Below are 22,377 nucleotides of genomic sequence, written 5' to 3' on the forward strand. Positions count from 1 at the left end.
CATGTAGTGTCCAGGTGTAACCTGTCTGTACCGTAACTCAGTCATGTAGTGTCCAGGTGTAACCTGTCTGTACCGTAACTCAGTCATGTAGTGTCCAGGTGTTGTGTCTGTACCGTAACTCAGTCATGTAGTGTCCAGGTGTTGTGTCTGTACCGTAACTCAGTCATGTAGTGTCCAGGTGTTGTGTCTGTACCGTAACTCAGTCATGTAGTGTCCAGGTGTAACCTGTCTGTACCGTAACTCAGTCATGTAGTGTCCAGGTGTAACCTGTCTGTACCGTAACTCAGTCATGTAGTGTCCAGGTGTTGTGTCTGTACCGTAACTCAGTCATGTAGTGTCCAGGTGTAACCTGTCTGTACCGTAACTCAGTCATGTAGTGTCCAGGTGTTGTGTCTGTACCGTAACTCAGTCATGTAGTGTCCAGGTGTAACCTGTCTGTACCGTAACTCAGTCATGTAGTGTCCAGGTGTTGTGTCTGTACCGTAACTCAGTCATGTAGTGTCCAGGTGGTGTGTCTGTACCGTAACTCAGTCATGATGTGGTCAGTCAGTCCCTGGCCCTGGGCGGCTGGTAATACTGGACCGTGGGCCGCGTCCTCGTGGTGGTCCTAGGCTGCCCGTCTCCCCCGCGCCGGTACTCTAGCCCCTCCTCTTCCTTCTGCCACCACACATACACAGACCTACCATCAGTTTGTTTATTTATTAAATCATACTGAATACGATTCTATTCTTTTTTATTTATTAATTTTTATCTTTATTTAACCAGGCAAGTCAGTTAAGAACAAATTCTTATTTTCAATGATGGCCTAGGAACAGTGGGTTTTAACTGCCTTGTTCAGTGGCAGAACGACAGATTTTTTACCTTGTCAGCTCGGGGATTTGAACTTGCAACCTTTCGGTTACTAGCCCAACGCTCTAACCACTAGGCTACCCTGCCACCTTCCTTCCTTCCTTCCTTCCTCCCTCCGTCCCCCCTACCTCCGTCCCCCTACCTCCTCCCCTCCCTCCCTCGCTCCCTCCGCCGTTCTGACAGGCAGGACCTGATCCTAGATCTGCCCTCTGGACTAAAGACACTGAGAATACACTGCGCTGGTTTATGAGATGATATTAGAGCAGCTGACCTTCCTGAAGGCTAAACCCACGTTGTATCAGTCTGTGTGTCTTCACACCTGAATATGAGGCGTCATCTTAGACGCAACCAAGGCCTTTCTATTAGGTAGAACGAAGGCTCATTCTCAATGAGTCTTTCCTCGTTTCCTCACATCCTCTTTTCCTCTCCTCCTTCTCTAAAACCCATCAGAGGAGACGGACTAGGGGTGGGGGTGGGGGAGAAGCTGGAGAGGAGACGGACTAGGGGTGGGGGGGGTGGGGGAGAAGCTGGAGAGGAGACGGACTAGGGGTGAGGGGGGTGGGGGAGGGGGAGAAGCTGGAGAGGAGACGGACTAGGGGTGGGGGGGGTGGGGGAGGGGGAGAAGCTGGAGAGGAGACGGACTAGGGGTGGGGGGGGTGGGGGAGGGGGAGAAGCTGGAGAGGAGACGGACTAGGGGTGGGGGGGGGGTGGGGGAGGGGGAGAAGCTGGAGAGGAGAGAGGACGTGAGGGATCGTGGAAAGGTGAGTCGAGACAGAGCAACTGTAGTCCCATAGATACTTACCCAGAAGTCCGTGCTGACCGGTCTGATGTTGTGTAGAAGGACCTCCTCACAGTTTCCATACTCAGTGAAGACCACGACGGCCGTGAGACCAGAGGGATGAACAGCATCTATTCTGGACCTGTAGAACTACACACAGAGATGTCATTACACACAGCATCTATCCTGGACCTGTAGAACTACACACAGAGATGTCATTACACACAGCATCTATCCTGGACCTGTGAGAACTACACACAGAGGTGTCATTATACACAGCATCTATCCTGGACCTGTAGAACTACACACAGAGGTGTCATTACACACAGCATCTATCCTGGACCTGTAGAACTACACACAGAGGTGTCATTACACACAGCATCTATCCTGGACCTGTAAAACTACACACAGAGGTGTCATTACACACAGCATCTATCCTGGACCTGTGAGAACTACACACAGAGGTGTCATTATACACAGCATCTATCCTGGACCTGTAAAACTACACACAGAGGTGTCATTACACACAGCATCTATCCTGGACCTGTGAGAACTACACACAGAGGTGTCATTACACACAGCATCTATCCTGGACCTGTAGAACTACACACAGAGGTGTCATTACACACAGCATCTATCCTGGACCTGTGAGAACTACACACAGAGGTGTCATTATACACAGCATCTATCCTGGACCTGTAGAACTACACACAGAGGTGTCATTATACACAGCCATGACTCCCATCTATCTAACCATGACTCCCATCTATCTAACCATGACTCCCATCTACCTAACCATGACTCCCATCTATCTAACCATGACTCCCATCTATCTAACCATGACTCCCATCTATCTAACCATGACTCCCATCTATCTAACCATGACTCCCATCTATCTAACCATGACTCCCATCTACCTAACCATGACTCCCATCTATCTAACCATGACTCCCATCTATCTAACCATGACTCCCATCTACCTAACCATGACTCCCATCTACCTAACCATGACTCCCATCTATCTAACCATGACTCCCATCTATCTAACCATGACTCCCATCTACCTAACCATGACTCCCATCTATCTAACCATGACTCCCATCTACCTAACCATGACTCCAGTTTTAATATAGTTGTACCTTGTTGTCTTCCCAGTAGAGCGCTAGAACCTGGTCTCCTGGTTTCAAGTTCCCCAGGCCTTGAGCCACTGCAGGCTCCATGGTCCCAACCTGCCCCTGGTCTGACCTCTGGTCTGACCTCTGGCCTTTGACTTGCCCCGTTCTCTTCTTAGGGGCGGTGTTGGAGTTGTTATGGGCGGGGTTAGTGCTGTTCCTGTTGTGTGGCTCCTCCCTCTCCCTGGGGGCGGGACCAGAGGAGTAGTTCTGTTGTTTGATTGGCCCTGTTCGGTGTTCCGTTGACGAGTCACCGTTTTGGAGGTGTGGCCCCGTGCCTGGGCCGCTACCCACTTGGCCTTTCACTGGACGAGACTCGCCACGGGACACGCCCCAGTCCTGCATCCCGGCGCTACAGTCCTTCTCCTGCCCCGCCCACGACGTTGAAGAGTTAGACGGTCCGTTGTCCCGGTAACGGTCAAAGTTGTCAGAGTTGGGCCTTTCCCTGTGGGACTTTCCCCCTCCTCCTCTCCGTCTGCTGTTGGGCTCAGCTCTACAATACAACACAACGTTACTGCACATCCCAGAATGCACCTTTCTTCATTGGCATCGCCGTGTCCCGAGAATGAAAAGCACTGCACACACATTAGAAAACAGTCAACTCTCGCACGTTGTATTCATAAACACGGATGACATTGACAATGAGACGACATTCATAATCAAGTCTAATCAAGTATCCATACAAACAATGCCACTTAATATAATGTTTACATACCCTACATTACTCATCTCATATGTATATACTGTCCTCTATACCATCTACTGCATCTTGCCATCTTTATGTAATACATGTATCACTAGCCACTTTAAACTATGCCACTTTGTTTACATACTCATCTCATATGTATATACTGTACTCGATACCATCTACTGTATCTTGCCTATGCCGCTCTGTACCATCACTCATTCATATATCCTTATGTACATATTCTTTATCCTCTTACACTTGTGTCTATAAGGTAGTAGTTTTGGAATTGTTAGCTAGATTACTTGTTGGTTATTACTGCATTGTCGGAACTAGAAGCACAAGCATTTCGCTACACTCGCATTAACATCTGCTAACCATGTGTATGTGACCAATAACATCTGCTAACCGTGTGTATGTGACCAATAACATCTGCTAACCGTGTGTATGTGACCAATAACATCTGCTAACCATGTGTATGTGACCAATAACATCTGCTAACCATGTGTATGTGACCAATAACATCTGCTAACCATGTGTATGTGACCAATAACATCTGCTAACCATGTGTATGTGACCAATAACATCTGCTAACCATGTGTATGTGACCATTAACATCTGCTAACCATGTGTATGTGACCAATAACATCTGCTAACCATGTGTATGTGACCAATAACATCTGCTAACCATGTGTATGTGACCATTAACATCTGCTAACCATGTGTATGTGATCAATAAAAATGTGATTTGATTTGATGAGACGACGTTCCCAATCAAGTCTAATACAGTATCCATACCTGTTGTCTGTTCCGCTGTCAGACCTCTGGACCCCTTTAGGTTCTGATACACAGTTAGAACTGGACTCTGTCTGGTGCTGGCCTGGTTTAGAGGCAGCTGGTGCAGGTCCGTTGTCCTGCTTCATCCCTCCTCCTCCTCCTCCTCCTCTCTTATTAAACGACAGATCGGGTACCGAGTGCTGCTCTCTCCGACTTTGGTTCTGGAACCCTCCGGAACCAGAACTAGAACCTACTCTGATCCCCTGCTGGAAGGTTCTAGAACCAGAAGATTCCCCCTGGGTTCCGTCTCTGGGTTCTCTGTTCCGCTGGCCGGGGGCGGGGTACGTAGCAGCAGGGCAGAACACTGATGTCTGTCCTCTGGCCTCCCTGGCTGTTTGTCTCTCATGCTGGGCCTCTCTCCACCTCTCTGACCCTCCTCCACCTCCAGGAGGGGCCTTCTCCTGTGTCTGGCCCCTTTCCTGGCCTCTGTCCTGGGCTCTCTCCTGGCCCTGCCGGCTCCCTGCTGGAGCTGGGGCTGGGGTGGATGTGGCGATGGAGGGGTCGTGGCCAGGTTTAGGGAAATCCTTGTCACTATCCCTCTGGAAACGAGGAGGTCTGTCGTTCCTGTCGTTCCTGAAGTCTGATCTGTCGTTCCTCTCGTTTCTCTCCTTCCGTGATCTGTCGTTCCTGGACCAGTCGTTCCTCCCGTCTGACCAGTCGTTACGGCTGACGCTGCGTTGGGGGTACCTGTCCTGGGACTGGCTGTTAGGAGGGAACGTCATCTTACCCTCATGATGCCTCTGAGAGGACTGGCTCTTTGGCTCTGGAGGAGAAACCCAGAGAGAACACACACACACACACACACACACACACACACACACACACACACACACACACACACACACACACACACACACACACACACACACACACACACACACACACACACACACACACACACACACACACACACACGCACACACACACACACACACACACACACACACACACAGGTGTGAATGTTTAAACGTTAAAACATTTTAACCAAATTGGATACACAATTTGCCGATAGACAGGCCTAGTGCACGGTTCTGACTGTCTGTCTGGTGGCTGACCTGCCTATACTGATAGATAGACCTAGTGCACGGTTCTGACTGTCTGTCTGGTGGCTGACCTGCCTATACTGATAGATAGACCTAGTGCACGGTTCTGACTGTCTGTCTGGTGGCTGACCTGCCTATACTGATAGATAGACCTAGTGCACGGTTCTGTCTGTCTATCTGTCTGTCTGTCTCTGTGTCCCTCCCCTCTCTCTTCCCCACCCCGCTAGCTGTTCTGTCTGTCTGTCTGTCTGTCTGTCTCTGTGCCCCTCCCACCTCTCTTCCCCACCTCTCTAGCTGTTCTGTCTGTCTCTGTGCCCCTCCCACCTCTCGAGCTGTTCTGTCTGTCTCTGTGCCCCTCCTCTCTCTCTTCCCCACCTCTCTAGCTGTTCTGTCTTGTCTGTCTGTCTGTCTGTCTGTCTCTGTGCCCCTTCCACCTCTCTAGCTGTTCTGTCTGTCTCTGTGCCCCTCCCACCTCTCTAGCTGTTCTGTCTGTCTCTGTGCCCCTGCCCTCTCTCTTCCCCACCTCTCTAGCTCGCTGTGAAAAGATGTGAGTGTTTGTGTTCTCGGAAGTACGGCAACTAATCCTGTCTCCGTTTTCAAAAATACTGAATGTCAGGAGGCGATTCCTAGAGGAAGAAGTATTTTCAGTCTACTACTAAATGTCTCCTTACTACATTTGAACACAGTGAATAAACAGAGTTTCTATTGTGTTATTGACTGTATGTTTTGTTTACTCCATGTGTAACTGTGTTGTTGTTTTTATGTTTGTTTACTCCATATGTAACTCTCTCACTCTCTCTCTCTCTGTCTCTCTCTCTCTCTCTCTGTCTGTGTTGTTGTTTTTATGTTTGTTTATTCCATATGTAACTCTGTGTTGTTGTTTTTATGTTTGTTTACTCCATGTGTAACTCTGTGTTGTTGTTTGTGTCGCACTGCTTAGCTTTATCTTGGTCAGGGTCGCAATTGTAAATGAGAACTTGTTCTCAACTGGCCTACCTGGTTAAATAAAGGTGTTCTCAACTAGCCTACCTGGTTAAATAAAGGTGTTCTCAACTAGCCTACCTGGTTAAATAAAGGTGAAATAAAATAAATGAAATTGGCAAGTCATGGTATTTAACCAGATGTAAAGATTGGTCTGTGCTCAGGCGGCAGGCGGCAGGCAGGCTGTACGATTGTTTATCCCACAGGCAGCTCAAGATGAATTTGATTGGACAGTTCTGGAAGCCTCGTGATGGACGTTAGTCCCACTTCAGAAGCGACCTTCCTTTACAGACAAGTAGAATACCCGTTCAGCGGGCGCTTCGACTCTCCAGAGAACGTTTGGTCTGACTGAGGGAGATTTCACTTTCTGACTGAGGGAGATTTCACTTTCTGACTGAGGGAGATTTCACTGTCTGACTGAGGGAGATTTCACTGTCTGACTGAGGGAGATTTCACTGTCTGACTGAGGGAGATTTCACTGTCTGACTGAGGGAGATTTCACTGTCTGACTGAGGGAGATTTCACTGTCTGACTGAGGGAGATAGAACTTCACCGTCTGACTGAGGGAGATTTCACTGTCTGACTGAGGGAGATTTCACTGTCTGACTGAGGGAGATTTCACTGTCTGACTGAGGGAGATTTCACTGTCTGACTGAGGGAGATTTCACTGTCTGACTGAGGGAGATTTCACTGTCTGTCTGAGGGAGATAGAACTTCACTGTCTGACTGAGGGAGATTTCACTGTCTGACTGAGGGAGATTTCACTGTCTGACTGAGGGAGATTTCACTGTCAGACTGAGGGAGATTTCACTGTCAGACTGAGGGAGATTTCACTGTCTGACTGAGGGAGATTTCACTGTCTGACTGAGGGAGATTTCACTGTCTGACTGAGGGAGATTTCACTGTCTGTCTGAGGGAGATTTCACTGTCTGACTGAGGGAGATTTCACTGTCTGACTGAGGGAGATTTCCCTGTCTGACTGAGGGAGATAGAACTTCACTGTCTGTCTGAGCGAGATAGAACTTCACTGTCTGACTGAGGGAGATTTCACTGTCTGACTGAGGGAGATTTCACTGTCTGTCTGAGGGAGATAGAACTTCACTGTCTGACTGAGGGAGATTTCACTGTCTGACTGAGGGAGATTTCACTGTCTGTCTGAGGGAGATTTCACTGTCTGACTGAGGGAGATTTCACTGTCTGACTGAGGGAGATTTCACTATCTGTCTGAGGGAGATTTCACTGTCTGACTGAGGGAGATTTCACTGTCTGACTGAGGGAGATTTCACTGTCTGTCTGAGGGAGATTTCACTGTCTGTCTGAGGGAGATTTCACTGTCTGTCTGAGGGAGATAGAACTCCACTGTCTGTCTGAGGGAGATTTCACTGTCTGACTGAGGGAGATTTCACTGTCTGTCTGAGGGAGATAGGACTCCACTGTCTGACTGAGGGAGATTTAACTGTCTGACTGAGGGAGATAGAACTCCACTGTCTGTCTGAGGGAGATTTCAATGTCTGTCTGAGGGAGATAGGACTCCACTGTCTGACTGAGGGAGATTTCACTGTCTGACTGAGGGAGATAGAACTCCACTGTCTGTCTGATGGAGATTTCACTGTCTGTCTGAGGGAGATAGAACTCCACTGTCTGACTGAGGGAGATTTCACTGTCTGACTGAGGGAGATTTCACTGTCTGACTGAGGGAGATTTCACTGTCAGACTGAGGGAGATTTCACTGTCTGACTGAGGGAGATTTCACTGTCTGACTGAGGGAGATTTCACTGTCTGACTGAGGGAGATTTCACTGTCTGTCTGAGGGAGATTTCACTGTCTGACTGAGGGAGATTTCACTGTCTGACTGAGGGAGATTTCCCTGTCTGACTGAGGGAGATAGAACTTCACTGTCTGTCTGAGCGAGATAGAACTTCACTGTCTGACTGAGGGAGATTTCACTGTCTGACTGAGGGAGATTTCACTGTCTGTCTGAGGGAGATAGAACTTCACTGTCTGACTGAGGGAGATTTCACTGTCTGACTGAGGGAGATTTCACTGTCTGTCTGAGGGAGATTTCACTGTCTGACTGAGGGAGATTTCACTGTCTGACTGAGGGAGATTTCACTGTCTGTCTGAGGGAGATTTCACTGTCTGACTGAGGGAGATTTCACTGTCTGTCTGAGGGAGATTTCACTGTCTGACTGAGGGAGATTTCACTGTCTGTCTGAGGGAGATTTCACTGTCTGTCTGAGGGAGATAGAACTCCACTGTCTGTCTGAGGGAGATTTCACTGTCTGTCTGAGGGAGATAGGACTCCACTGTCTGACTGAGGGAGATTTCACTGTCTGACTGAGGGAGATAGAACTCCACTGTCTGTCTGAGGGAGATTTCAATGTCTGTCTGAGGGAGATAGGACTCCACTGTCTGACTGAGGGAGATTTCACTGTCTGACTGAGGGAGATAGAACTCCACTGTCTGTCTGATGGAGATTTCACTGTCTGTCTGAGGGAGATAGAACTCCACTGTCTGACTGAGGGAGATTTCACTGTCTGACTGAGGGAGATTTCACTGTCTGACTGAGGGAGATAGAACTCCACTGTCTGACTGAGGGAGATTTCACTGTCTGTCTGAGGGAGATAGAACTCCACTGTCTGTCTGAGGGAGATTTCACTGTCTGACTGAGGGAGATAGAACTTCACTGTCTGTCTGAGGGAGATTTCACTGTCTGAGGGAGATTTCACTGTCTGACTGAGGGAGATTTCACTGTCTGACTGAGGGAGATTTCACTGTCTGACTGAGGGAGATTTCACTGTCTGACTGAGGGAGATTTCACTGTCTGACTGAGGGAGATTTCACTGTCTGAGGGAGATTTCACTGTCTGACTGAGGGAGATTTCACTGTCTGACTGAGGGAGATTTCACTGTCTGACTGAGGGAGATTTCACTGTCTGACTGAGGGAGATTTCACTGTCTGACTGAGGGAGATTTCACTGTCTGACTGAGGGAGATTTCACTGTCTGACTGAGGGAGATTTCACTGTCTGACTGAGGGAGATTTCACTTTCTGACTGAGGGAGATTTCACTTTCTGACTGAGGGAGATTTCACTGTCTGACTGAGGGAGATTTCACTGTCTGACTGAGGGAGATTTCACTGTCTGACTGAGGGAGATTTCACTGTCTGACTGAGGGAGATTTCACCTTATTAGGACCATTATTCTGCATTGTAAACTAATAGGACCATTATTCTGCAAATTGTAAATTGAGGTGGAATTTTCAGATTTTTTTTTGTATAGTTTTAACAGAAAATGATTTGTAAAAAAAAATGCAGATTAAACGTTAAGCAACATTGTCCATTGGTCACATCCCTAACGTGTCACAGACATGCTTAATACGTTCTACATACGGTCTTTTAATTGGAGACCTGAGAAACAAATCGAATCGAAAAACAAACGTCATTATATACTATTTTTTTAAACAAGGAAGGCAGAAACTAAAGTCATTGCCAGAGTTCAGTAAAAATGATCCCAAACTCTGGTTTCCAACGTCTCAATACTTGAAATGAGCCCGAACATCAAACGGTAACTTCCCCTCATGAAAGGCAGGAAATGAAACCCATCCCTCTCTGTTGACTGTGTCCATTTCCCCTCTGAGGTGCACCATATGTCAGTTTGTCGCCATGCCTACACACTGATGTCAGAGACTTAACTAACGGCAGCACTGTTTTATACAGATTAATACCCTCTGTAGAGAGACACAGACCATCTGGCCTGGCTCCTCACTGTGACCACCAGAGGAGAGGACAGGACGACGGCACCAGAGACTACAGCACCAGAGACTACAGCACCAGAGACTACAGCACCAGAGACAGGACCAGAGACTATAATATATACAGATTAATACCCTCTGTAGAGAGACACAGACCATCTGGCCTGGCTCCTCACTGTGACCACCAGAGGAGAGGACAGGACGACGGCACCAGAGACTACAGCACCAGAGACTACAGCACCAGAGACTACAGCACCAGAGACAGGACCAGAGACTATAATATATACAGATTAATACCCTCTGTAGAGAGACACAGACCATCTGGCCTGGCTCCTCACTGTGACCACCAGAGGAGAGGACAGGACGACGGCACCAGAGACTACCGCACCAGAGACTACAGCACCAGAGACTACAGCACCAGAGACAGGACTACAGCACCAGAGACTACAGCACCAGAAACTACAGCACCAGAGACAGGACTACAGCACCAGAGACTACAGCACCAGAGACAGGACTACGGTACCAGAGACTACAGCACCAGAGACTACAGCACCAGAGACTACAGCACCAGAGACAGGACTACAGCACCAGAGACTACAGCACCAGAGACTACAGCACCAGAGACTACAGCCCCAGAGACTATACCACCAAAGACAGGACTACAGCACCAGAGACTACAGCACCAGAGACAGGACTACAGCACCAGAGACTACAGAACCAGAGACAGGACTACGGCACCAGAGACTACAGCACCAGAGACTACAGCACCAGAGACAGGACTACAGCACCAGAGACTATACCACCAAAGACTACAGCACCAGAGACAGGACTACAGCACCAGAGACTACAGCACCAGAGACTACAGCACCAGAGACGACAGCACCAGAGACTATAACACCAAAGACTATAACACCAGAGACAGGACCAGAGACTATAACACCAGAGACAGGACTACAGGACCAGAGACGATAACACCAGAGACAGGACCAGAAACTATAACACCAGAGACTATAACACCAGAGACAGGACTAGAGGACTAGAGACTATAACACCAGAGACTATAACACCAGAGACAGGACTAGAGACTATAACACCAGAGACTATAACACCAGAGACTATAACACCAAAGACTATAAAACCATAGACAGGACTAGAGACTATAACACCAGAGACTATAACACCAGAGACAGGACTAGAGACTATAACACCAGAGACTATAACACCAGAGACTATAACACCAGAGACAGGACTAGAGACTATAACACCAGAGACTATAACACCAGAGACAGGACTAGAGACTATAACACCAGAGACTATAACACCAGAGACTATAACACCAGAGACAGGACTAGAGACTATAACACCAGAGACTACAGCACCAGAGACAGGACTACAGCACCAGAGACAGGACTACGGCACCAGAGACTACAGCACCAGAGACTACAGCACCAGAGACTACAGCACCAGAGACTACAGCACCAGAGACAGGACTACAGCAACCGAGACTACAGCACCAGAGACTACAGCACCAGAGACTACAGCCCCAGAGACTATACCACCAAAGACAGGACTACAGCACCAGAGACTACAGCACCAGAGACAGGACTACAGCACCAGAGACTATACCACCAAAGACTACAGCACCAGAGACAGGACTACAGCACCAGAGACTACAGCACCAGAGACTACAGCACCAGAGACGACAGCACCAGAGACGACAGCACCAAAGACTATAACACCAGAGACAGGACCAGAGACTATAACACCAGAGACTATAACACCAGAGACAGAACTAGAGACTATAACACCAGAGACAGGACTAGAGACTATAACGCCAGAGACTATAACACCAGAGACAGGACTAGAGACTATGAACCCTGGTCTCCAGAGGGGAACGGTACATGTTCATGGAGCCACTCCAACACAGATGTACACCATACACTATAACACCAGAGACTATAACACCAGAGACTATAACACCCGAGACTATAACACCATACACTATAACACCAGAGACTATAACACCAGAGACTATAACACCAGAGACTATAACACCAGAGACTATAACACCATACACTATAACACCATACACTATAACACCAGAGACAGGACTAGAGGACCAGAGACTATAACACCAGAGACTATAACATCAGAGACAGGACCATACACTATAACACCAGAGACTATAACACCAGAGACAGGACTACAGGACTAGAGACTATGAACCCTGGTCTCCAGAGGGGAACGGTACATGTTCATGGAGCCACTCCAACACAGATTTACACCATACACTATAACACCAGAGACTATAACACCAGAGACTATAACACCAGAGACTATAACACCAGAGACTATAACACCAGAGACAATAACACCAGAGACAGGACTAGAGACTATGAACCCTGGTCTCCAGAGGGGAATGGTACATGTTCATGGAGCCACTCCAACACAGATTTACACCATACACTATAACACCAGAGACTATAACACCAGAGACTATAACACCAGAGACTATAACACCAGAGACTATAACACCAGAGACTATAACACCAGAGACAATAACACCAGAGACAGGACTAGAGACTATGAACCCTGGTCTCCAGAGGGGAATGGTACATGTTCATGGAGCCACTCCAACACAGATTTACACCATACACTATAACACCAGAGACTATAACACCAGAGACAGGACTAGAGACTATAACACCAGAGACTATAACACCAGAGACAGGACTACAGGACTAGAGACTATGAACCCTGGTCTCCAGAGGGGAATGGTACATGTTCATGGAGCCACTCCAACACAGATTTACACCATACACTATAACACCAGAGACTATAACACCAGAGACTATAACACCAGAGACTATAACACCAGAGACTATAACACCAGAGACTATAACACCAGAGACAATAACACCAGAGACTATAACACCAGAGACTATAACACCATACACTATAACACCATACACTATAACACCAGAGACAGGACTAGAGGACCAGAGACTATGAACCCTGGTCTCCAGAGGGGAACGGTACATGTTCATGGAGCCACTCCAACACAGATTTACACCATACATCGTTTCTCACAAAAGTCTATTTCTTATTTTTAAAAAAGTACAATACTTGAAGGAATTTTTAATGACAGTTCATCTTTGATGCTGGAAAAAAAAAGAGTGTGAATCAGAAAGAAAAACAGTAACAAAAATAAACTTATTATCTACCTGGAAGAGAAAATTCCCCTTTTCAAAGTATGTCACAAATAGCTGTAACAAACTGCTATGTGCTTTGTGAAACAAAATGTCAGGTTGAAAGCAGGCATCACAGCGGGATAAAAGGTAGAGGAAGGGAACGATCTCTGCTGCGACCTCGCTCTCCCATCAAGGTGCAGGAACTCAGGAGCAAAGTGAAGTAGAGACACTTCTTTACTGTTAAAACCAACCAGTTTCAACTGTAGCAAAAAACCCTGATGAAGACTATTGGTAAAGGACAGGACTCCTAACTGTACCTTGTAGGGAGAAGACTATTGGTAGAGGAAGGACTGTACCTTGTAGGGAGAAGACTATTGGTAAAGGACAGGACTGTACCTTGTAGGGAGAAGACTATTGGTAGAGGAAGGACTGTACCTTGTAGGGAGAAGACTATTGGTAGAGGAAGGACTGTACCTTGTAGGGAGAAGACTATTGGTAGAGGACAGGACTGAACCTTGTAGGGAGAAGACTATTGGTAAAGGACAGGACTCCTAACTGTACCTTGTAGGGAGAAGACTATTGGTAAAGGACAGGACTGAACCTTGTAGGGAGAAGACTATTGGTAGAGGACAGGACTGAACCTTGTAGGGAGAAGACTATTGGTAAAGGACAGGACTCCTAACTGTACCTTGTAGGGAGAAGACTATTGGTAGAGGACAGGACTGAACCTTGTAGGGAGAAGACTATTGGTAGAGGAAGGACTGTACCTTGAAGACTATTGGTAAAGGACAGTACTGAACCTTGTAGGGAGAAGACTATTGGTAAAGGACAGGACTCCTAACTGTACCTTGTAGGGAGAAGACTATTGGTAGAGGACAGGACTGTACCTTGTAGGGAGAAGACTATTGGTAGAGGACAGGACTGTACCTTGTAGGGAGAAGACTATTGGTAAACACCAGGACTCCTAACTGTACCTTGTAGGGAGAAGACTATTGGTAAAGGACAGGACTGTACCTTGTAGGGAGAAGACTATTGGTAAACACCAGGACTCCTAACTGTACCTTGTAGGGAGAAGACTTTTGGTAAACACCAGGACTCCTAACTGTACCTTGTAGGGAGAAGACTATTGGTAGAGGACAGGACTGTCTGTACCTTGTAGGGAGAAGACTATTGGTAAACACCAGGACTCCTAACTGTACCTTGTAGGGAGAAGACTATTGGTAAACACCAGGACTCCTAACTGTACCTTGTAGGGAGAAGACTATTGGTAGAGGACAGGACTCCTAACTGTACCTTGTAGGGAGAAGACTATTGGTAAAGGACAGGACTGTACCTTGTAGGGAGAAGACTATTGGTAAAGGACAGGACTGTACCTTGTAGGGAGAAGACTATTGGTAAAGGACAGTACTGAACCTTGTAGGGAGAAGACTATTGGTAGAGGACAGGACTCCTAACTGTACCTTGTAGGGAGAAGACTATTGGTAGAGGACAGGACTGTACCTTGTAGGGAGAAGACTATTGGTAAAGGAAGGACTGTACCTTGTAGGGAGAAGACTATTGGTAAAGGAAGGACTGTACCTTGTAGGGAGAAGACTATTGGTAAAGGAAGGACTGTACCTTGTAGGGAGAAGACTATTGGTAAAGGACAGGACTCCTAACTGAACCTTGTAGGGAGAAGACTATTGGTAGAGGACAGGACTGTACCTTGTAGGGAGAAGACTATTGGTAAAGGACAGGACTCCTAACTGAACCTTGTAGGGAGAAGACTATTGGTAGAGGACAGGACTGAACCTTGTAGGGAGAAGACTATTGGTAAAGGACAGGACTGTACCTTGTAGGGAGAAGACAGTTGGTAAAGGACAGGACTCCTAACTGTACCTTGTAGGGAGAAGACTATTGGTAAAGGACAGGACTGTACCTTGTAGGGAGAAGCTCCCCATCTTGGATTCCAGGAAGTCAAACAGAGTGCTGGGTCCTGACGGTCTTCCTCCTGCTCCCTCCTCCTCATCCTCACCCCCAAACCTACTGGACCGACCCCGACCCCGGCCACGACCCCTTCCCCTGTCTGCTGCATGGAGGAAACAGACGCAGCAGAAAAGTCACGTTATCAATGGGATTCTATAGTTTTTACGAAGTCGCAGGTCATGTTGTAGGCTTACCTCTGGGTGGGGGGGGCTTACCTCTGGGTGGGGGGTGGGGGGAGCAGGGCTTACCTCTGGGTGGGGGCTTACCTCTGGGTGGGGGCTTACCTCTGGGTGGGGGGGGCTTACCTCTGGGTGGGGGGGGGCAGGGCTTACCTCTGGGTGGGGGGGGGGTGGGAGCAGGGCTTACCTCTGGGTGGGGGGGGGGTGGGAACAGGGCTTACCTCTGGGTGGGGGGGAGGAAGCAGGGCTTACCTCTGGGGGGGGGGGAGGGAGCAGGGCTTACCTCTGGGTGGGGGGGGTGGGAGCAGGGCTTACCTCTGGGTGGGGGAGGGGGAGCAGGGCTTACCTCTGGGTGGGGGGGTGGGAGCAGGGCTTACCTCTGGGTGGGGGGGTGGGAGCAGGGCTTACCTCTGGGTGGGGGGGTGGGAGCAGGGCTTACCTCTGGGTGGGGGGGTGGGAGCAGGGCTGATCTCTGGGTGGGGGGGGTGGGAGCAGGGCTTACCTCTGGGTGGGGGGGGGTGGGAGCAGGGCTTACCTCTGGGTGGGGGGGGTGGGAGCAGGGCTTACCTTTGGGTGGGGGGGGTGGGAGCAGGGCTTACCTCTGGGTGGGGGGGGTGGGAGCAGGGCTTACCTCTGGGTGGGGGGGGTGGGAGCAGGGCTTACCTCTGGGTGGGGGGGGTGGGAGCAGGGCTTACCTCTGGGTGGGGGGGGTGGGAGCAGGGCTTACCTCTGGGTGGGGGGGGTGGGAGCAGGGCTTACCTCTGGGTGGGGGGGGTGGGAGCAGGGCTTACCTTTGGGTGGGGGGGTGGGAGCAGGGCTTACCTCTGGGTGGGGGGGGTGGGAGCAGGGCTTACCTCTGGGTGGGGGGGGTGGGAGCAGGGCTTACCTCTGGGTGGGGGGGGTGGGAGCAGGGCTTACCTCTGGGTGGGGGGGGTGGGAGCAGGGCTTACCTCTGGGTGGGGGAGGGGGAGCAGGGCTTACCTCTGGGTGGGGGGAGCAGGGCTTACCTCAGGGTGGGGGGGGGTGGGAGCAGGGCTTACCTCAGGGTGGGGGGGGGGGGGTGGGAGCAGGGCTTACTTCTGGGTGGGGGGGGTGGGAGCAGGGCTTACCTCTGGGTGGGGGGGTGGGAGCAGGGCTTACCTCTGGGTGGGGGGGGGAGCAGGGCTTACCTCTGGGTGGGGGGGGGGGGGCTTACCTCTGGGTGGGGGGGAGCAGGGCTTACCTCTGGGTGGGGGGGAGCAGGGCTTACCTCTGGGTGGGGGTCTGCTGGGTTCCTCGGGGGGTGGGGGGGGTTTGAAGGTCCCCGTCAGTAGACTGTTGAGCGCCACCTCCATGTTGTTGTTGTTGTCCATCAGGGCCTGACGAGCATCCTCCTTATCAAACCCCATCTCCATAATGTCCCTTAGGGCCCGCTCATCCACCTAGAGGGAGGGGGGATGGAGGGGGGATGGAAGGATGGGAGGGGGGATGGAGGGATGCGAGGGGGGATGGAGGGATGGGAGGGAGGATGGAGGGATGGGAGGGAGGATGGAGGGATGGGATGAGGGGGGATGGAGGGATGGGATGAGGGGGGATGGAGAGATGGGATGAGGGGGGATGGAGAGATGGGAGGAGGGGGGATGGAGAGATGGGATGAGGGGGGATGGAGAGATGGGAGGAGGGGGGATGGAGAGATGGGATGAGGGGGGATGGAGAGATGGGAGGAGGGGGGATGGAGAGATGGGATGAGGGGGGATGGAGAGATGGGAGGGGGGATGGAGAGATGGGATGAGGGGGGATGGAGAGATGGGATGAGGGGGGATAGTAGCAGAGATAAATAATGCAGGGGTGAAGGGAGGAGGGAAAAAGGAGAGATAAAGAGGAGAAGTTCAAATGGGGGAGGAGAGTTCAAATGGGGGAGGAGAGTTCAAATGGGGGAGGAGAGTTCAAATGGGGGAGGAGAGTTCAAATGGGGGAGGAGAGTTCAAATGGGGGAGGAGAGTTCAAATGGGGGAGGAGAGTTCAAATGGGGGAGAGGAGTTCAAATGGGGGAGGAGAGTTCAAATGGGGGAGGAGAGTTCAAATGGGGGAGGAGAGTTCAAATGGGGGAGGAGAGTTCAAATGGGGGAGGGGAGTTCAAATGGGGGAGAGGAGTTCAAATGGGGGAGGGGAGTTCAAATGGGGGAGAGGAGTTCAAATGGGGGAGGAGAGTTCAAATGGGGGAGGAGAGTTCAAATGGGGGAGGAGAGTTCAAATGGGGGAGGGGAGTTCAAATGGGGGAGAGGAGTTCAAATGGGGGAGGGGAGTTCAAATGGGGGAGAGGAGTTCAAATGGGGGAGGAGAGTTCAAATGGGGGAGAGGAGTTCAAATGGGGGAGGGGAGTTCAAATGGGGGAGGGGAGTTCAAATGGGGGAGAGGAGTTCAAATGGGGGAGGGGAGTTCAAATGGGGGAGGGGAGTTCAAATGGGGGAGGGGAGTTCAAATGGGGGAGGGGAGTTCAAATGGGGGAGGAGAGTTCAAATGGGGAGGGGTTAATGAAGACCCGGAGCACATCGTTACAACACCGTATATAGACATAATATGACATTTGAAATGTCTTTATTATTTTGGAATTTAGGAGAGGTGACGCACTTCTCTCAATTCAATTTAAGGGCTTTATTGGCCTGGGAAACATGTGTTAACGTTGCCAAAGCAAGTGAAATAGATAAACAGAAGTGAAATAAACAACAAAAACGAACAGCAAAACATTACACATACAGAAGTTCCCAAAGAATAAAGACATTACAAATGTCACAGTGTTGTAACGATGTACTCTGGTCTTCATTACCCCCCCGCCCCCCCATTTGAACTTCCCGCTCTCTCTCAGGTCTTCATTAACCCCCCCCCCCCCCCCCCCCCCCATTTGATCTTCCCTCTCTGGTCTTCATTAACCCCCCCCCCCCCCCCTATTTGAACTTCCCTCTCTCTGGTCTTCATTAACCCCCCCCCCCCCCCCTTTGAACTTCCCTCTCCCTCTCTGGTTTTCATTGACCCCCCCCCCCCCCATTTGAACTTCCCTCTCTGGTCTTCATTAACCCCCCCATTTGAACTTCCCTCTCTCTGGTCTTAATTCCCCCTCTCCCCCCCATTTGAACCTCCCTCTCTCTCTCAGGTCTTCATTCACCCCATAAAACTACATCCACAGTTCATCACCACTTCTACTGTAGTCTGCTCCAGATTAACAGCCTTTCTATTCTACTGAGACTCCTCAGATTATCTCCTTAATCTGTTACCCTCCCCCCTCCACCTCTCCTGTCCCCTGCTTCCCCCCCTCCACCTCTCTCCCTCCCCCCTCCTCTCCCCACTCTCCCCCCTCCTCCTCTCCCCACCCCTCCCGTCAAGACGCACTGAGGAGGAAACATAGCCCATGTCCCAAATGGCATTATATTCCCTACTTGCAAAACTAGTGCACTACAGAGGGAATAGGGTCTAAAGTAGTGCACTACAGAGGGAATAGGGTCTAAAGTAGTGCACTATAGAGGGAATAGGGTCTAAAGTAGTGCACTACAGAGGGAAAAGGGTCTAAAGTAGTGCACTATAGAGGGAATAGGGTCTAAAGTAGTGCCCTATATAGGGAATAGGGTCTAAAGTAGTGCACTATAGAGGGAATAGGGTCTAAAGTAGTGCACTATATAGGGAATAGGGTCTAAAGTAGTGCACTATAGAGGGAATAGGGTCTAAAGTAGTGCACTATATAGGGAATAGGGTCTAAAGTAGTGCACTATATAGGGAATAGGGTCTAAAGTAGTGCACTATATAGGGAATGGGGTCTAAAGTAGTGCACTATATAGGGAATAGGGTCTAAAGTAGTGCACTATATAGGGAATAGGGTCTAAAGTAGTGCACTATATAGGGAATATGGTCTAAAGTAGTGCACTATATAGGGAATATGGTCTAAAGTAGTGCACTATATAAGGAATAGGGTCTAAAGTAGTGCACTATATAGGGAACAGGGTCTAAAGTAGTGCACTATATAGGGAATAGGGTCTAAAGTAGTGCACTATATAGGGAATATGGTCTAAAGTAGTGCACTATAGAGGGAATAGGGTCTAAAGTAGTGCACTATAGAGGGAATAGGGTCTAAAGTAGTGAACTATAGAGGGAATATGGTGCCCTTTGGGAGACAAGCCTAATGGAGGAGTCTACATTACACAACTGAATGAAAGACTCGTTGTTGTTGAGGCCCAGTCCCACACCGTCTGAAACCAATGAGGGTCCCCGAGATTATTTCACAATCAGACCACAGAGGACCCTAAACCATCATCTGACTCTGACACCAAAACGCTCAATAAACCAGGAATCTAGATTAAACAAATGAATTAAGCTGACTTGTTGTTGTTGTTGTTGTTGTTGTTGTGAAGCCCTAGACAGGTCAAGCCCAAAACCAGAGAGCCCAGGCATATTTTACCAGAATTATTCTCCTGACCACAAAGACCTCAAACATCTTCAATTAAAACTGAAAGGAGCCAGGGTTGGGGGAGGGGGGGGGCTTTTAGACAGAGGGAAAGAGACCCACCCGCCTACACAGAGCTAAGGGAAACACCTGGGTCAAAAGGTCAAAGCCCTCACCAGCTCGCGGTAATTTCCTAGTTCCCGGTAGTTTGGTTGTTCCCGGTAACTCCCGAGCTCTCTGTAGTTTCCCTCTGGACGGCTGGACTCCTCCGTCCTCTCCTCTCGTCTCTGCCGGTACGAGTCCCTGTCTCCTCGGTCTCCTCCTCCTCGTCGGTCCCGACCGCCTGTATTAACGAGGTTCCCGCCAGCATTGCCTCCGCCGCCAAACGTCCGAGTTCCCTTCAGAAGAGGTTAAAAGACACTCAGAGCTGGATTCCTCCGTGGGCAGACAGACAAAGTCTCTTCCTGGACTAAACAACTGTTTTACAATGGAGAATCTAGACTTGGTCTGTGTCTGGGAAACTGGCCCTTCGTATACAACAAGCCAGTAGAAACAGTACCAACTCCCACAGTGGGACACGGACAGAGTTTAACAGACATGGGTGGTCCAGTTACTATAGCTACGACAACAGGGATAAAACCCCCCACACACACACACACACACACACACACACACACAGACACACACACCTCTTTGTTCTTGGCCACCTCAGCGATGGCTGCTAGCCTCTGCTTCTCAAACTCTTCGTTCTCGTCAGCCGTCTTCACCACACTGGTGCTGACCAGAGTCTTCCTGGTGTCCAGCTCTCTGGAGTCCACTTCCTCATTCCTTACACACTTCTGAGGAGCACAGAGAGACGACAATTTCATCAGTCTGATTGGTTAGTCAACGGAGAGAGAATCAGTCTGATTGGTTAGTCAACGGAGAGAGAATCAGTCTGATTGGTTAGTCAACGGAGAGAGAATCAGTCTGATTGGTTAGTCAACGGAGAGAGAATCAGTCTGATTGGTTAGTCAACGGAGAGAGAATCAGTCTGATTGGTTAGTCAACGGAGAGAGAATCAGTCTGATTGGTTGGTCAACAAACAGAGAATCAGTCTGATTGGTTAGTCAACGGAGAGAGAATCAGTCTGATTGGTTAGTCAACAGAGAGAATCAGTCTGATTGGTTAGTCAACGGAGAGAGAATCAGTCTGATTGGTTAGTCAACGGAGAGAGAATCAGTCTGATTGGTTAGTCAACAGAGAGAATCAGTCTGATTGGTTAGTAAACAAACAGAAAATCAGTCTGATTGGTTAGTCAACGGAGAGAGAATCAGTCTGATTGGTTAGTCAACAAACAGAGAATCAGTCTGATTGGTTGGTCAACAAACAGAGAATCAGTCTGATTGGTTAGTCAACGGAGAGAGAATCAGTCTGATTGGTTAGTCAACAGAGAGAATCAGTCTGATTGGTTAGTAAACAAACAGAAAATCAGTCTGATTGGTTAGTCAACGGAGAGAGAATCAGCCTAATTGGTTAGTCAACGGAGAGGGAATCAGTCTGATTGGCTGTGCGTGGAACTCGTTAAATATTGGCAGGTCATACCTGTCCGAAGGGCACGAAGGGAGGGGCTCCACCTTCTCTTCCGATGTTACTCCTGCTGTGTTTGGCCAAGCTCTGGAGGTCAAAGGGGAGAAGAATTTAGAACGCCCTTTAGTATATATTTAGACATTCCTTTACTTAGATGTGTGTGTATTGGGTATGTGTTGTGTAGATGTGTGTACGCCCTTTAGTACGCCCTTTAAAACGCCCTTTAGTACGCCCTTTACAACGCCCTTTAGTACGCCCTTTACAACGCCCTTTAGTACGCCCTTTAGTACGCCCTTTACAACGCCCTTTAGTACGCCCTTTAGTACGCCCTTTAGTACGTACGCCCTTTACAACGCCCTTTAGTACGCCCTTTAGTACACCCTTTAGTACGTACGCCCTTTACAACGCCCTTTAGTACAACCTTTAGTACACCCTTTACAACGCCCTTTAGTACGCCCTTTAGTACACCCTTTACAACGCCCTTTAGTACACCCTTTAGTACACCCTTTACAACGCCCTTTAGTACGCCCTTTAGTACACCCTTTACAACGCCCTTTAGTACGCCCTTTAGTACACCCTTTAGTACACCCTTCACAACGCCCTTTAGTACGCCCTTTAGTACACCCTTTACAACGCCCTTTAGTACGCCCTTTAGTACGCCCTTTACAACGCCCTTTAGTACGCCCTTTAGTACGCCCTTTAGTACACCCTTCACTACGCCCTTTAGTACACCCTTTACAACGCCCTTTAGTACACCCTTTACAACGCCCTTTAGTACGCCCTTTACAACGCCCTTTAGTACGCCCTTTAGTACACCCTTTACAACGCCCTTTAGTACGCCCTTTAGTACACCCTTTAGTACACCCTTCACTACGCCCTTTAGTACGCCCTTTAGTACACCCTTTACAACGCCCTTTAGTACGCCCTTTAGTACACCCTTTAGTACACCCTTCACTACGCCCTTT

At 49.2% G+C, this 22,377-nt stretch overlaps 1 protein-coding gene across 5 annotated transcripts in view; it reads right to left on the reverse strand.

Moving 5' to 3' along the window:
* The window catches only part of LOC139412709 (tudor domain-containing protein 3-like), a 50,176-nt gene that overhangs the window by 3,933 nt on the left and 23,866 nt on the right, over positions 1-22,377 (reverse strand). The window contains exons 6-14 of one of the 5 annotated variants that reach the window (XM_071159372.1): positions 21,428-21,499; positions 20,533-20,682; positions 20,020-20,241; positions 16,682-16,853; positions 15,207-15,353; positions 4,283-5,084; positions 2,767-3,292; positions 1,652-1,777; positions 528-657 (exon numbers count right to left, since the gene is read on the reverse strand). In XM_071159372.1, the coding sequence (XP_071015473.1) occupies positions 547-657; positions 1,652-1,777; positions 2,767-3,292; positions 4,283-5,084; positions 15,207-15,353; positions 16,682-16,853; positions 20,020-20,241; positions 20,533-20,682; positions 21,428-21,499 (2,328 nt within the window). In that variant the 3' untranslated portion in view covers positions 528-546. Of the gene's footprint in view, positions 1-521; positions 658-1,651; positions 1,778-2,766; positions 3,293-4,282; positions 5,085-15,206; positions 15,357-16,681; positions 16,854-20,019; positions 20,242-20,532; positions 20,683-21,427; positions 21,500-22,377 lie in introns of all 5 variants that reach the window. The other 4 variants (XM_071159371.1, XM_071159368.1, XM_071159369.1 and 1 more) reach the window with 4 other exon arrangements.

This window comes from Oncorhynchus clarkii, chromosome 7 (genome assembly GCF_045791955.1).
Source record: "Oncorhynchus clarkii lewisi isolate Uvic-CL-2024 chromosome 7, UVic_Ocla_1.0, whole genome shotgun sequence".
Classification (NCBI taxonomy): Eukaryota; Metazoa; Chordata; class Actinopteri; order Salmoniformes; family Salmonidae; genus Oncorhynchus; species Oncorhynchus clarkii.